We start from the raw sequence: 14,367 nt of genomic DNA, 5'->3' as shown, positions 1-14,367 counted from the left end.
ATGGAATAGCTCAATAATATGTAATAGATAATACTGTTTTGCCTCTTCATAGCCTACTCAGGACCAGCACTGTTTTCCTCTTCTGACATATCCAATTTGTAATTTTTTTTAAAATTCCTCTGCAGAACTTCACAACTGTATTTCTGATAGACTGTAATCTTGACCAATTAATATATGTGTGAACCAGCTGTCACCTGTGAGTAATTGAAACATCATGGACCTCAGAGAACAACAGTATGAATGATAAAATGTGAGGTGAATCGAATTGTGTTGGGTCAGTTGCAGTAGCACAGTTTGGCCAGATGAGGGCAGCATTGCAGCAGTGAAAAGCTTTATTTGCATGCAACAAGTTCAGGTACAGAATAAACAGCAGGAAGGTGACGGTTAGTGTACTTTTACTGTACAGTGATTCAGCATGTTGAGCTGAATACACACTTTCAAGTCTCACATGACCGTGTGTGAGTGTGTGTGTGTGTGTGTGTGTGTGTGTGTGTGTGTGTGTGTGTGTGTGTGTGTGTGCTTGTTTTGTTCTGACCTTTGCCAGTGGTGGACTCAGCTGTTTTGGTGCTGTGCTCTCTGCTCACAGCTGAGCTGACATACATCGGCAGTGAACTCTTCCTCTCTTGGTCCTCCTGATGACAAAGAGCAGTACAGTCAATTATACTGAAATGTGTGCTGATGTACTGTAAACACATGGAAGCAGGGGGAAAATAAGAAGACCAAAACAGGAAGTACAATCACACCATCCAAGTGCAAATCTGAACCACTGCTGGAGAATCAAACCTAAACATTTGAAATGTCTTTTCTGCCTGTCATCATGTCAGTCACTGTAACTGATATATTCTGCTTCTCATAGGAAGTGGACGCCCATGTACATGTGTACACACACACACACACACACACACACACACACACACACACACACACACACACACACATTCCAGATTACCTTCTTGACAGCAATCTCCTCCAGCGAGTTTTCTTTATAGATCTTCTGTTTCTGTTTGGCCACAGAGATCCAGCTGGGAGAGTCGGATCCAGCAGAAACACCACGAGCTGCAGCTGGGTCTGAATCAATAACACAGTGGGAATCAGGAGCTATTTACTTTTGTCCTGTAAGCCTTGTGCACTTAGGAAGATCAGTTTGTGAGGAAATGCTGTGTGTTTATGTGTGCATACACACCTGAGATGCGCTTGTTTTTCCCTGCGGTGTCTCCATGCACATCTGGTTTCTTAGGGAGGGCGGGCTTGTTGCTGACTGGCGGACTTAAGGTGGGCTTTACACTGACTGGCTGCTGTGAGTCGACTTTACAGCTGCTTTGTTGAGCAGGTGACTCAGTGGGAGGCTGAAAAATCAGGAAATAAATACAAAATTCAATATTAAACACCTTTACGGCTGCATGAAATTATTTTCGGCCACTTGGGGGCAGCAGAGACAAACCATAAATACAACACTGACACTTGGCTTTTGTTAACCCACTGATTTGTAGACTACTGTTTTGGAGTTTTGACTTTGGCATTATAGTGTTCGCCATCTTGTTTCCTGGGAGCCAGATGTGACCATATCCTGATTGAATTTGACTAAGAACCCGAGGACAAGCTGTGTTAGCGCCATGTCAATCACAAGGTAGCCACATCCCAAAGCATACCCTGCTCCATCGTCTATTTTACTCCAACTTTGACTATAATTTACTGAGCGAACATCGTGCTGTATTGAAGGAGACTTGAAACCAGAGGTTGAGACCAAAAACTCATGAGGGAACTGTTTACTGAAGTAATGGATCAAGTGAGAAGTAGGGTCAGTTTCTCATAAGCTTAAATACAGTCAGACTTCTTTTTGGAACCAGTGGAGTCGCCCCCTGCTGGCATTTAGAAAGAATGAAGGTTTGAGGCACTGCTGTGTCGGCTTCACTTTTCAAACTTTGAAGCTCAGTCCATATTTGATACGGTCAGTGGTGTTTTAGAGCTTTTGTGCTGGAAAAAGCTGCCCGCTGCAGCTGAAAACAAAATAATTGTAACAAAGTAACAAAAGTAAAATCAACAAAAGTAATCACCTCTGTGTTTTCCTCCTCCGAGCTGAAGCGGTGCAGAACAGACGTCTTCCTCAGCCGAACTCCAAATGGATTGTCGGGGTTTCCCTCCACTACGACGGCGCTCTCTGTATGTGGAAAAGTTAGTCTGTGGTTTAACTTTATCTTAACTTCAACAGCAAAATAACCTCACATGACTAAGAACAGACTACTTTCGTTGCTTGTAGTGAAAAGACAACAGAAAACATGACTGGAAATAATTTTAGGTCTAAAACAGGCCAACCTTTGACCCCGCTCAGCATCCTTACCTTCTGAGCCCGCAGCAGCTGAGGTCTGAGTTTTAATGGGGGATGGAGGCGATGCTGTGTTGCTCTGTTGTTTGGCTGTTGTGGTCCCTGTGTTCCTCACTCTACCAGGACTCAACAACAGTTCAACCTTGGCCGGACTCGCTGGCTCTGCTTTCACTTCGGGGTCCGTCTTAACTGTAGCCTCCACCTTCACAGCTCCAGGTCCTGTGACGGCGGAGTCGAAGGCGGGTGGGGAGGAGGGAGGAGTCGAACTCTCTTTGACGTCTTCTACAGAGATGGATCTCTGCCAGGCGGGGGTGATAGTGAAGCGGACTTTACTCTGATCTGAACCGCTAGACGGCTGTTGGTCTGTTTTCTCAGAAAAGGCAGGAGGTGAAGCTTCCTCTTCCAGGGAGGACTGTTTTTCTTCTTCTACTCTTTCCACACACTCAGCTGGTTCTTCTTCTGTGGCTGCAACGTCATGAGATGGTGTCTCATTTTCTCTGGGATGTGCAGAAGTTGGGGACTGTTGAAAGAAAGATTTGGCTTTGTCTTTGCTTGGAGAGAGCAGGTTTATGTGGAGAGTGGTGGTGCTGGTCTTACTGGGAGAGATCGCTCCACTCTCTTGTGGCTGAGTCTCATATTGGGACTCTGGCAGAGACAAAGAAGGAGGCTTGGACGCTTGTTCTGTGGCTTCAATTGGATCTACTTCCACTTGCTTCATGTCCAAATGCGGTACTTCTCCACCCTCCTGCTCCACATCTTGTTCAGTTTGATCTGCATCAGGTTGGCTCGCTTCACCCTCCTCCTCTTGGTCTGTTTTCTGTTCCATGTGGTCGATCTCTACGCCTTCCTCCACTCCCTCTTCTCCAAAGCTTTGACTGGAAGCTTCCTGACTCTCGTGCACGACAGCAGAGACCTGATCTCCCAGTTCGGCGGGGATTTCGTCATCATTTGTGTGTTGCGTGCTGTGTACAGAGTCATCTCCAACCACAACATCCACACCCTCATCCGCTTCCGACAAAACCATTTGGACTCCTTCATCTGCTGCACCAGGAAGCACCTCCGTCATCTCTTCTGCTTCCTCCCTCTCGTCCTCTACCGCTTCCTCTGCCTCCTCTACTCTCTCCTTTGCCTCCTCCACCCCCACCTCTTCGTCGTCCTCTTCCATCTTCTCCCGTCCCTCCTCTTCCGCCTCGGGCTCCTTCTCCAGCTCTATCGCCTCCTCCTCACCCTCACTCTCTTCTTCTTCTTCTCCTCCTCTCCCTCCTTCCCCTGCCTGGTTGACAGTGTTTTCTGTAAGCAGATCATTTGGTTCCTCGGGTTTGACTTCCTCGGCCTCCTCTCTCTCTTCTTCCTCTTTTTGCTGAAAGACAAAGAAGAAAGGAAAATAAGAAAAGAGCTTAGTGGTCAAAAACTGTACGAGTCATTTACAGACAGTCCTTTCTCCACACTTGTTTGACATAAAGCAACTATAGTCAATATTTTTATTTTGGCAATGGCTCACATGACTGTAACCTGTAACTTTACTGCTTCATACTGCGTATCACAAAGAAATCAAAGACACTTACACCATGTTGACTGAATTGTCCAACCACTTGTTCTTCTTCCTCCTCCACTGCTTCTTCTTCTTCTTCGTTTTCTTCAACTTTTTCCTTTTCTTCAACATCTTGACAAGGACTGCTCATGCTCAAAGCGGCAACATCTTCCTCTTCCTCGTTGGTCTGGTCTGACAGGTGGGAACCAGCAGGAGCAGCCTGATAACTGACAGGCTCATCCACCTCTTCCTTCACCTCCTCTTCTTCTTTTACCTCTAAATCTTCTCCATCATTTTTCTTCTCCTCCTCTTTTATCTCCAGGACAACACCCTCAGTCTCCATGCCCAACGAGCAAGATGCCAGGGGAGTCTTCAAGGAGCTCAGCACCTCCTGTAAGAAGGAGCTCTCCTCCTCCATCTTTTCTTGGACTCCATCTTCTTCTTCTTCTTGTAGCACCAAGTCACTTTCAGCCCCGTGCTCCTCTGCTCCATAGGCGATGCCTGGAGGGTCCATCAGGTACTCTCTTGGACCAGCAGGGGGCTCTGGTGTGGCTCTGGAAGCAGATATCAAGAGGTCAGATTGATAGAAGGAGAAAACACAAACAAGCAGGAGGAAAAAACAAGGAGGAAATGATCTAATCACCCGGGACTGTCCAGAGAGGAGGCTCTCGAGCTGGGTTTAGAGGAGAGCGGGGGCTGGGCATCTGGAGCCTCCTCCTCTGAGAGACGCAGCTCAGGAGGAGAGGAAGTATCCGGGCCGTGAGAAACATCCGGTTCTGCTTCCGACTCATCCTCACCCTCGTCCTTCTCCTCCTTATCACTCAACAGGGATCGTCTCAAATTCTGTGGTTGTTCCTCCTCCACCTCCTCCTCCTCCTCCTCATCTTCTTCTCCTTCCCTCTCCACTTTTGGTTTTAGCTCATCAGCACTTTCAACTGGATCAGAAACAGAAGCAAAGGTCTCAGAGATCAACCTGATATGATACAGTGGTAGCAAGTATATGGAAGCCTATGGAGGCCAATTTTTTTATTAAATAATTCAACCAAATAAAAGATTCATTGTCAATTTGTGTGTGCATGATGTCTAAATACAAATAAACATTTTCATTTTCATATTTAAAAATGCATTGTTTGCCAAAACCAAATTAATGTATATAAATATTACTTTCATAATGACGATGAAATTTAATTTGAAATGTTTTTTTATTTTTTATTTAAATTTATTGGACAAAATGTAAACTTTGAATCTTAACCTTATCCTGAGTCTAGCTGCCTGTCAGGCCCCATTGTCATTTTTAAATAAAAAAATGAAATAGCCATTTCCATTTTATTAATTATTTCATTCTCAAGTTTAGGGTTAAAATGCAAATTTGAAAATTAAAAAATACATTTCAGAGTAAACTTCTTTTTCATTATAGCAATTAAGTAAAAGGAGTAAACCACTTAAAATCACTTAACTAAAATTAGTTTTTATTTTAATCATAAATGTTGGAATAATTATGCAGTTTCAAACCTGAAAATGAAAACTGAATAATAAAAGATTTACTTTAATTTCATCTTACATTATGCAAACACAGATGGAACATGGAATTTCAATTCAACCACATGATTTATATTTAACATCGGGCAGTCAGAGACTTCCATACATGCAGAGTCTTTGCTTTGCTGGTTTAAAGTCAAAATGAGATGGAAAAGAGTTGAATAATGTGCCGACCTTCTGCTGTCTTCTGTTGTTCTTTCTCCTCCGAAGCTTCTGTTATGGACATGTTCAGTTTCTTCTCCACCACAGAGTCTCCCTCTGTTTTCACCTCCAGCCTCTGCAGGGACACAAGACATTAACGATAACAGTTAAGACTCTGATGGTCATGGTGATGTAGTGATCCTGTAACACACTCCTTTAGGTCAGAGCCACAACATGAGCCATCACTTCTCCTGCAGAAGTGCCTTTGAGCAGAACACTGGTTCCATCTCTGACTTTATTATCTGACAGTATTTATTATTTCCTACTGTAGCATGTTATAAATGCTTAGCTGAACGCGTTATAAATCAGAATGATCATTTAAAGAAGATGTAATGGGTGTATTAGACTTTACATGTTCATTTTGGTGTGTTTGTATGTGTGTGAATGTCTTACACTGGCAGGTTTCCTCCTGTTGCAGGCTTTGTTTCTCAGGCCCAGCTTGTGTTTGGCAGCAGAGTTATCCAGACAGCCGAAGGGGCTGGCCGGCTGACTGAAGTCTCCTGGAACCACCAGGGGGCTCACAGCCCTGCTGGAGGCAGCACAGGACAGCTGGGAAGAGAAGGAGACAGACACAGGTTTCACAAAGATGTTTCACAAATATAAATGTTTTATCAGAGGAAGTAACCCTCGGGCATATGAGAATACAGGTAAAAGAACCGTCTCCAACACTCAAATCTCTGATGTCAGCACCATTCATAAAAGTTGGGCTTTGTCAGCCCGTGTCCTGGGAAAATTATAGCCACATGCGATTGTATCCACAAGGTCTGTCTGTCCAGACAGAGGTGCTTGTGTCACAGATTTGAGTCACTGCTCTTAGTCTTGTTCCAAACACTGGGGAGATTGTGTAGTTGAGTGTGTTGATTACGACAAAACAGAGGATTTTCACTAAAATGATGAAGGCAGCAGATGAAGAAACCAGGGGAAATACAGCTAGACCAGCAAAGAGAGGGAGTCCAGCTGTATAAATATTAGCTGTCCTTATCGCCAGGACCAACACTTACTCTGTCATCACTGTGGAAGAATCTCCTTCTCTCACCTTGGACAAAGTCACTTCTCATTAATCCATCAGAAAACACTAAAGAAAGGTCCACATTATTCTTTTAACGCATTCTTGGGCAGTTTGGGTTGACACAATTCTGTGTTTGAGCTCTATTCTCCACTAAAACAAAATTCAAACTGTCCACAGTGAGGTCCAACTCGCTTCATGTAACCAAGACTTTGTTTAAAGTTTAAAGAAAGATCCTGTGCTGTTAAGTTTTCCCAAATATAATTCTGGATGTTTTGAGTTCCACTCAACCTCAAGTTTCAGAGATGGATCTCTCTAAACATCAGCAAATGAAACCAAAAGTATTTGCACCAGAGTTCATCCAGGAAATATGGTTTGTTTTCATGATTTTGGTGAAATGACCCTTTAAGTCTCACATTATTGTCTGATTGCGAGCAAAACTCATAGAACGACTGAGAGATCGTGTAACACATGAAGGAATATGATCACAGTCTCCTATGTTGACATCTAGAGGTTTGTTTATGGAGTTTTTAGGTCTGTGTGTGTGCGTGTGTGCGTGTGTGTGTGTGTGTGTGTGAGAGAGAGAGGGACAGAGAGAGCGAGAGAGGCGGGTTGAGGCAGAATTTAAACGCTATAACTACAAGCAGACACGCTGACTGCCAGAGAAACCATTGGAATGCACTCTGAACACACACACACACACACACACACACACACACACACACACACACACACACACACACACACACACACACACACACACACACACACACACACAGGGTCAGTAGAATAACACGTGCAGTATTATGGCCAGAGAAAAGAGAAAGAAGGTCAGAAAAACAGAGACAAGGGAAGAGAGACAGGGACGTACAGAGGAAGAAGAGGTCGGGGACCAGACTTCCATTTAAGGTTTGAAGAGCAGCTTGAGGGTTGTTACCACACCCACTGACATGTACACACTAACACACACACCCTGAGGTCCCTCTTCAAGCATCACACATAAAGCACATGACAGCATGATATTTACTGTACTACAGACACAGTATGCTCTTGTGTTTGTGAATTTAGTGCATGAATCAGAGCTGCAGGACAGTGTTAAGTCCTAAATAACATGACGTTCATTTAGCTGACGCTGTTATCCAAAGTGACAGACATTACAGTAAGTGCATGGATACCAAACCAAGATGCTGTGCAGACAGTTTATCAGAGCTTTTACACTGAAAACAGCTGCCTGGTAAGGAGAGTGTTGAGGGCGAACCAAAACTTAGACTAAAGGAAACCAAAGTGCTTCATGGAGCCAAGGATGGATTATGTACCTTAGGTACAAACATGTACAGGCCCCACACCAATCCTTTATTGGAGCACAACCAGATTGGCAGAGCCACTGTCTCTTTGAAGACGTCTGGTGCCTCTTTGTGAAAGTTATCTGTCCATTTTCTGTTATTTTGTGTCTTGGTGGTAGGTTTATGTTTCTGTGTGGTAAGTTTGTGTGTCTTTGTTGTCATTTTGCTTAACGTTTTGGTAGTTATGTGTCTCTTTGTTTCAGTTTTGTATCCCTTTGTGTCCCATTGTAGCTGTTTTGTGCCATTTTTGTGTAACTTGATGGTAGTTCTGTGTCTCTTTGTAGTTGCTTTGTGGTACCTTTGTTTGTGTTTATGGTACTTGTGTGCCTCTGTAGTTGTGTTGTGTCTCTTTTTTGTTCATTTTGTTTCTTCTTTGTAGGTGTATAATTGACTTTTCCAAAAGACATGTTAACAGTCACTTCAAACAGACTCTCTGGCAAAGGGGCCCCCTGACACCTAAGGCCCCTGTGCCTGTGCCTAGTAGGCCTGTTCACTTATCCATGCATAGAGCTCAGAGGAAGAGTCGGGTTATCGTTCTCTGTTAGTTAATCAGTACGACGCCTCAGATTATGCATAGCCATTGATCCATCGGTAATATGAAGATATTGATTAGCGCAGTTTTATCAACTTGAGCTGAAAGATGTTCTTTATATCTGGAATATTTTAAATCTCACACTGAAGAATAAAGCTGACAGATGATCCAGTCTGCACTCATATGGACGAGCTGTCTCCTCTGTGTCTCCACGAAGTCTGTCGTGAGTTCTCAGTGAATGGAAAAGCTCCATAAAGTGCCGGTGCGACTGCAGTTCATAAGTCACTGCAGTCCTCCTTGACCTCGTTCCTGTGTGTGGAATGCACTTTAAAAAGGGATATTTTCAGGTTTTTGTTCGCATGTCTTTGCAGCTGGCCATTTGTGGTTCTTTTCAGCGGGGACACGACGGGCCAGAACCCTTCTGAAATTGCTAAAACGGCACTATCATTAAATGCTCATTTGTCATACTTTGCTGACTATGCTTTTAAGGCCGCATTACACATTATAGTCAGCGAGACTAAGTGGATAGTTGAGGTTTTTAGGACATTTGTCTTATCACGAATTGGCTCTCCTTTCTGTCCATCTGCAGTGGATTGTTTTAACTGACAGCGTCGTTGGGCAGAATATGGAACATTTAATGGGCTGAACCACAAACACTCATACAGTAAGTCAAGAGACGGACAATTAGACTGTAAGAAAGAGGAGGGGACAAAATAAAGAAAGAGGTCAATTAGCATGAAGGTGGCCTTTATGTAGAACCAGAGTGGTGTTTCAGTGATTAGATTAGATCATGAGATGTTTTTACCATCAGAGTCACATGAGAGGAAATGTCACGATCACACACAGCCTGAAGGTTCCTTTACGCTTTTGTAAACCACATATCATGCCAAGAGATGACTTAAATGGCTGTTTGGCTGAAGACAGGGGGAATTCACTCACCATGCTGCTTTGAGGCTATTTGTTTTACAATAGAAGCATGTACTGGAGCTTAGGAGTTGTGGATTCAGTCTGGCTCCTGCAGCACTTAAGCATTATAGTGTAGAAGTGACGTTAGCTGGGGTTATACTGTATGGACAATATTTCTTTACCCCGATTGAAATCATTCTGATTCTCAGTATTAAATTTTTTTGACATGTGAAAAGCGGTTCTGCCTGCTGGGAAGTATCTAATCTGTCGGAAACATTATAGCAATAGATTAAGCATGGTTTTCTTAAAAACGTGGCATACGTCTTATGGACAAAGCAACAACTGATTGAACACAATTTCAACTTTTATAGGCGTTTTATCATCTAGCGCCTCTCAGAAGAATGTCTGTCTGGTTAAATTTAATGTGGGAACAACAGACAAACCCCTAAAACTTATTATCGTACTGTAAGTGATACTTCTTACGAATTTATGTATAATTCTACGTGATTAGTAAAAGTTTTTACAAAGGTGTTGTTCAGTTATACATTCACAATGTTTTTTGTCCCTCTTGGAAACAATATATGTTTTGCTACCAGAGAGAAACAGGTGGATTAACCCTTTACGTGATTATTGGGCGCTAATATTTTCCTATCGAAACGGTTATCAAAAGGTGTACACCACCTCTCTCAATCAAATTGAAAATCCCTTACGATCAGGCTGGATCAGATCAGTCTCTTCAGATTGAGGTGGTTACATGAGGCCTTTTATTCTAATTGGGCTATTATTCCAATCATTAGTGGCTAACTAATGTCACTAAATCCGTTGACTGTAGCGGCCGCAGTGAATAGACCCTTTTCACGGCAGACACTTTGACTTGTCAAAGCAGGAAAAGCACAGGTGGAATTTGAAACATTAATGATGACTGCATTCCATCTCGGTGAGCCAGTTCCTGTGCTCTGGTATTGTGCATGCTCACACGAGATACTGGGTTACTTAGGAATGGTGCCATTGTTAACGTTATTGCTCAGACCTTGGTTTTTTGCTGCTTTGACAAGTCAAAATGTCTGCCGTTATCAATTAACCTTTAAAGTTACTAGCAGAACGTGTTTTTATTCCCAGCCCGAGTCCACAGCTCTGCCTCTGATTTACTAACCCTAACAAATCAAGCTCGCTTAACAACACCTGAATCTCTCACTGGACTGCCGAGTTGCATTGTGGGTAATGTAGGTGCAGGGTTTTGACAAGGAAGAAGAAGAGTGTATGGAATAAAAAGACAATATTTCTGGCTCTGTGGAATCAATTTTGAAACAATGCTAAAAAGGTAGAGTCCTCTTAGGTGTTTGTTTACCTGGTCGTCATCACTGTCTATCCCCTCCAGACTGATCGAGCTGTTCCTCTCAGCCTGATTCTGACACACAGACAGAAGAATAACAGTGTTAGCGCCACACTCTGTGGTCCACCTGAATGTAATGTGCTGCAGAGTGGGACACCGTTCAATAATATGTGTCACCATGGCCGTGTGAAGTGTCGTGTATTCAGGTGGACTACACGGCAGGCCGTCATCCTCAGACATGGTTCCAGCGTCTTCTATCCTCTTCACACACATGAGGGATGGAGGAGAGCCCAGTCTGATGGCCTGCTTCAGCTGGAGCTGCAGAAAAACACAATTAAATTAACAACTTGTCTTTGTATGCCTTATCTATGTTGGAATCAAAATGCCTGATAAAGAATCAAAAAACCTGGGAACATAGCCACACTTGGAGATACAGCAGCAGGAAGTGAAAGGGTTTTCCAGGTTTTGTGTGTGTTTGGGTAGTCAGAGATGGAGAGAAGCCAAAACTGTGAGCCTGTTTGATAAACTACTGCTTTATTAAAGGGTAATAAAGGTGCGTACGAGTGCTCATTTTGTGTTTTTCTAACATTTATTTGCTTTTAAAGTCTGCAACTCCTCACTAGTGTAGAGTATGATTAACAGAGAATGACTTGTGAGGACAGGCAGCTGGCACTCAAGAGAGAAAGTGTTTATTTTAGGCTGTGCGTGCGTGTGTGCGTGCGCGCGCGTGTGTGTGTGTGTGTGTGTGTGTGGGGGGGGGGGGGGGGGGGGGGTAGGTATCACAGAAACTCAAACTAATAGATTTGTTATCTGGCAGTTACGTATCTACCTGTAACAGTCACACAAGGACTCAAGGTGCTACGCAAACAGAGGACAATACAGCTTTTATTGGCCGGGCTCGACGCTGGCACACACACCGAGTCATTGAGGGAGAGACATTGACCGCTGCGGTTTTCAATGTTAATATTTTAATGTTATTACAGTAACTCTAAAACGTGGAGAAACAGAGAGGACAAAAGAAAAGAAGTTAGATGTTACATCTGCCCCCATGTGCAGGGGCGATTGTAACAGCATGTGGAGCAACTGTAATGGCTAGAAACAACAAAGATATCCAGTGTGAGACAACAGAATGATCATCAAAACTAGACAGATTTAAGTTCATAGACATTTAAGGTTACGAGCGTATGAGGGGGAAAAAAGGATGAAAAAGATTTTACATCTCAAAAATGAGTTTTGGCCGAGAGGCTTGGACAGGTATGAGACATCAGTTTGTCCTTTGGCAGGCAAAGAGGGATCATCAAAGACCATCTGCATTATGAATTTCATGGCTGTGCATCGCTTCTGCTTCGAGCAATTTGAGACGTTACAACTGCCCCCGGTCTCCCTGTTAATAATGCAGTGGGATAATTATGACCATCAAAAATAGCAACGTTGGCGTTTTAATAAGATAAGTAGTTTTCTCTTCTTTTTCAACTGTGTATTTTCCATTTTCATATCAAGTGACTGAGTTTAATGAATATCTCAATATCTGAACTGTGAACTGTGAATATGCTCGCAAAGCAATTAGCATTTCCAATTCAGTTAGCTACAGAAAGGGGAACCATTACATGCTGTTTTTTTGTTTGTTTGAGAGTCAGCATTCTTAAACGTGAAGGAAAATAAAAGGATTTGCTATTTCTACATAAGATTTACAGAAAATACAATTTAAGAGTAAAACGAAGTAATTCAGACATTTTGTGGCAAGTCAAACATTCTTGGGGATTTTTTGGGATGTCTACAAGCTAACACCTACATTATCTTTAGAGAGTGACCACCATGTTAGACCCACTTTACAGTGTAGCACTGTACATTGTGTTCTTATATGCACCCTGTAACATATTGATCCTTACATAGTGTGTTTATATTTGGCTCTGGAGCGATCAGCCTGCTTATCAAACAGAGTCCAGCTCACAGTGAGGATTAAGGTCAGGAAATGTCCATCAGATTGTGTCCTACAGTAAATTCAGTTATCTAAATCAAGGTATATACTCTCTCAAAGTCTTTTTCCTATTTAACACTTCTACTTGTGAAATATTCTTAAATATGAATGCATTGATTATTATTCCCCATGTCTCTCTGTCTGTTGTTCCCTCACACTCACTGTGGGATTGCTGTCTGGTCTGCAAACAGACCCAAAGTAGAGCCTTTCTCTGTATTTTAGCTGCAGGAGAAAGTTTCTTTTTAAGCAAATCCCTTTTAGACGTTGTTTAATTCTCACTCCTCTGTAGGTAGCTTAGTGGAGCAGTTTAACTGCAGGTCAGCTCGTCTGTCTGGGTCTCATGTCTTCCGGTTTTAGCCTGTTGTTGTGACAGACATTTGTTCTGTCTGTCTGCGTTTCTTTCATCAACCGCTACTTCATTTTGCTTTGACAGGCGCTTCACTTTTAACTTGTATTTGTGATAAACACCAGCTCTGCCCGTCTGACTAAATATAGCACAGATCAGCTGGTACCGCTCTGTCTTTCTCCATCATCTCCTTTATTGATAAATACTGCTTATGACAGCTGAGGACAACACAGGGTCATAGACATCCTCTCAGCCAAACACATATTTTGATCCTTGTTTATTATTACTCGTAAACATGCAGACAAATCTTCTTTTGTCTCGTCTGTCTCCACACACAGGTCAGAGGTCAGGGTCAACACAGCTTCCTCAATATATTTCATGTGTATTTACCTGTAGTGATTTCACTTTCCCATGAATGCTGTCTTGAGATGCCCCCAGAGCCTCGTTGGCCTCCGATGAGTCCGAAACAAAGACGGAGTCGTGTGACAAGGCCTTGCTGCCCAGGCTGATCTTTGACCTTTGGGAAACAGGAAGTGGAAGAAATAAACAAAGCAGAGAGTGATTTTTCACAGATTTTAAAAGAAAACAAACGAAATAAAGAGAAATGCATGCTGGCATAAGTAAATCGATATTCTCTTCTCTGTACATCGTTGCTTCTTCAACAAATCTCCCCTCAAGATTACGAGGAGGAAGACAAAATCGCTTCAGTAAATTAAATCAGATATATACTGTGACACAACAGGGAAACGTCAAGAGTAGACAAGGCAGGAAGTGGCACAGCTTAGAAAACAAAGGAAATTAAGACTGTCCACAGGAAGACACGTTCCACTATACTTGTTATGAAAACAGGAAACCATGAGTCCCAGCTGAGGAAGACCAGGAGATGGATGTTAAAACATGATCTTCCTTTCTCAAATTGTCTCTGTCCTTTTCACACAAAAGGAGATATTTATCTAAATGGGCAGAGGAACGCCAACAAATTGGGTAGAAAAACAATACTGGGCTGCAGGGAGGTCACTGGTATCAACCACGAATGGCTGTTTTGTTGGCGAACTCCTTCAAATTCTTGTGGTGTCCAGTAAGTGGAGGGCTCAGTAATATCTTTGGAAAACAAGGTGATGTTGCCAAAATATTATTGGATTCATATTTTATTAGGGTGGGTCAACTCAACTTAGGTGTCTGCCAACCCACCAAAAATGATTTAATTAGCTTGAGTTTTAGTGTCCCGTAATGGTCATTCGAAGGCTTTTCTACACTCACATGAATACAATTATGAGGGAATTGAGAATATTTTTGTGCAAAAGTCAAAAAACTACAAGCACATTTCCC

The 14,367-nt window shown here is 42.8% G+C and overlaps 1 protein-coding gene across 4 annotated transcripts in view; it reads right to left on the bottom strand.

Annotated features, from left to right (window-relative positions):
• The window catches only part of LOC141013065 (uncharacterized), a 49,904-nt gene that overhangs the window by 2,807 nt on the left and 32,730 nt on the right, over nucleotides 1–14,367 (bottom strand). For all 4 annotated transcript variants that reach the window (XM_073486602.1, XM_073486603.1, XM_073486601.1 and 1 more), the window contains 12 exons: nucleotides 13,429–13,555; nucleotides 10,892–11,032; nucleotides 10,730–10,789; nucleotides 5,988–6,143; nucleotides 5,568–5,670; nucleotides 4,498–4,789; nucleotides 3,889–4,408; nucleotides 2,339–3,683; nucleotides 2,055–2,158; nucleotides 1,184–1,346; nucleotides 950–1,068; nucleotides 536–632 (listed from right to left, as the gene is read on the bottom strand). In XM_073486602.1, the coding sequence (XP_073342703.1) occupies nucleotides 536–632; nucleotides 950–1,068; nucleotides 1,184–1,346; nucleotides 2,055–2,158; nucleotides 2,339–3,683; nucleotides 3,889–4,408; nucleotides 4,498–4,789; nucleotides 5,568–5,670; nucleotides 5,988–6,143; nucleotides 10,730–10,789; nucleotides 10,892–11,032; nucleotides 13,429–13,555 (3,227 nt within the window). The remainder of the gene's footprint in view (nucleotides 1–535; nucleotides 633–949; nucleotides 1,069–1,183; nucleotides 1,347–2,054; nucleotides 2,159–2,338; nucleotides 3,684–3,888; nucleotides 4,409–4,497; nucleotides 4,790–5,567; nucleotides 5,671–5,987; nucleotides 6,144–10,729; nucleotides 10,790–10,891; nucleotides 11,033–13,428; nucleotides 13,556–14,367) is intronic.

This window comes from Pagrus major, chromosome 18 (genome assembly GCF_040436345.1).
Source record: "Pagrus major chromosome 18, Pma_NU_1.0".
NCBI classification, from domain to species: domain Eukaryota; kingdom Metazoa; phylum Chordata; class Actinopteri; order Spariformes; family Sparidae; genus Pagrus; species Pagrus major.
The sequence above is the reverse complement of the archived record's forward strand: the minus strand, read 5'-3'. Positions and strand labels throughout refer to the sequence as shown.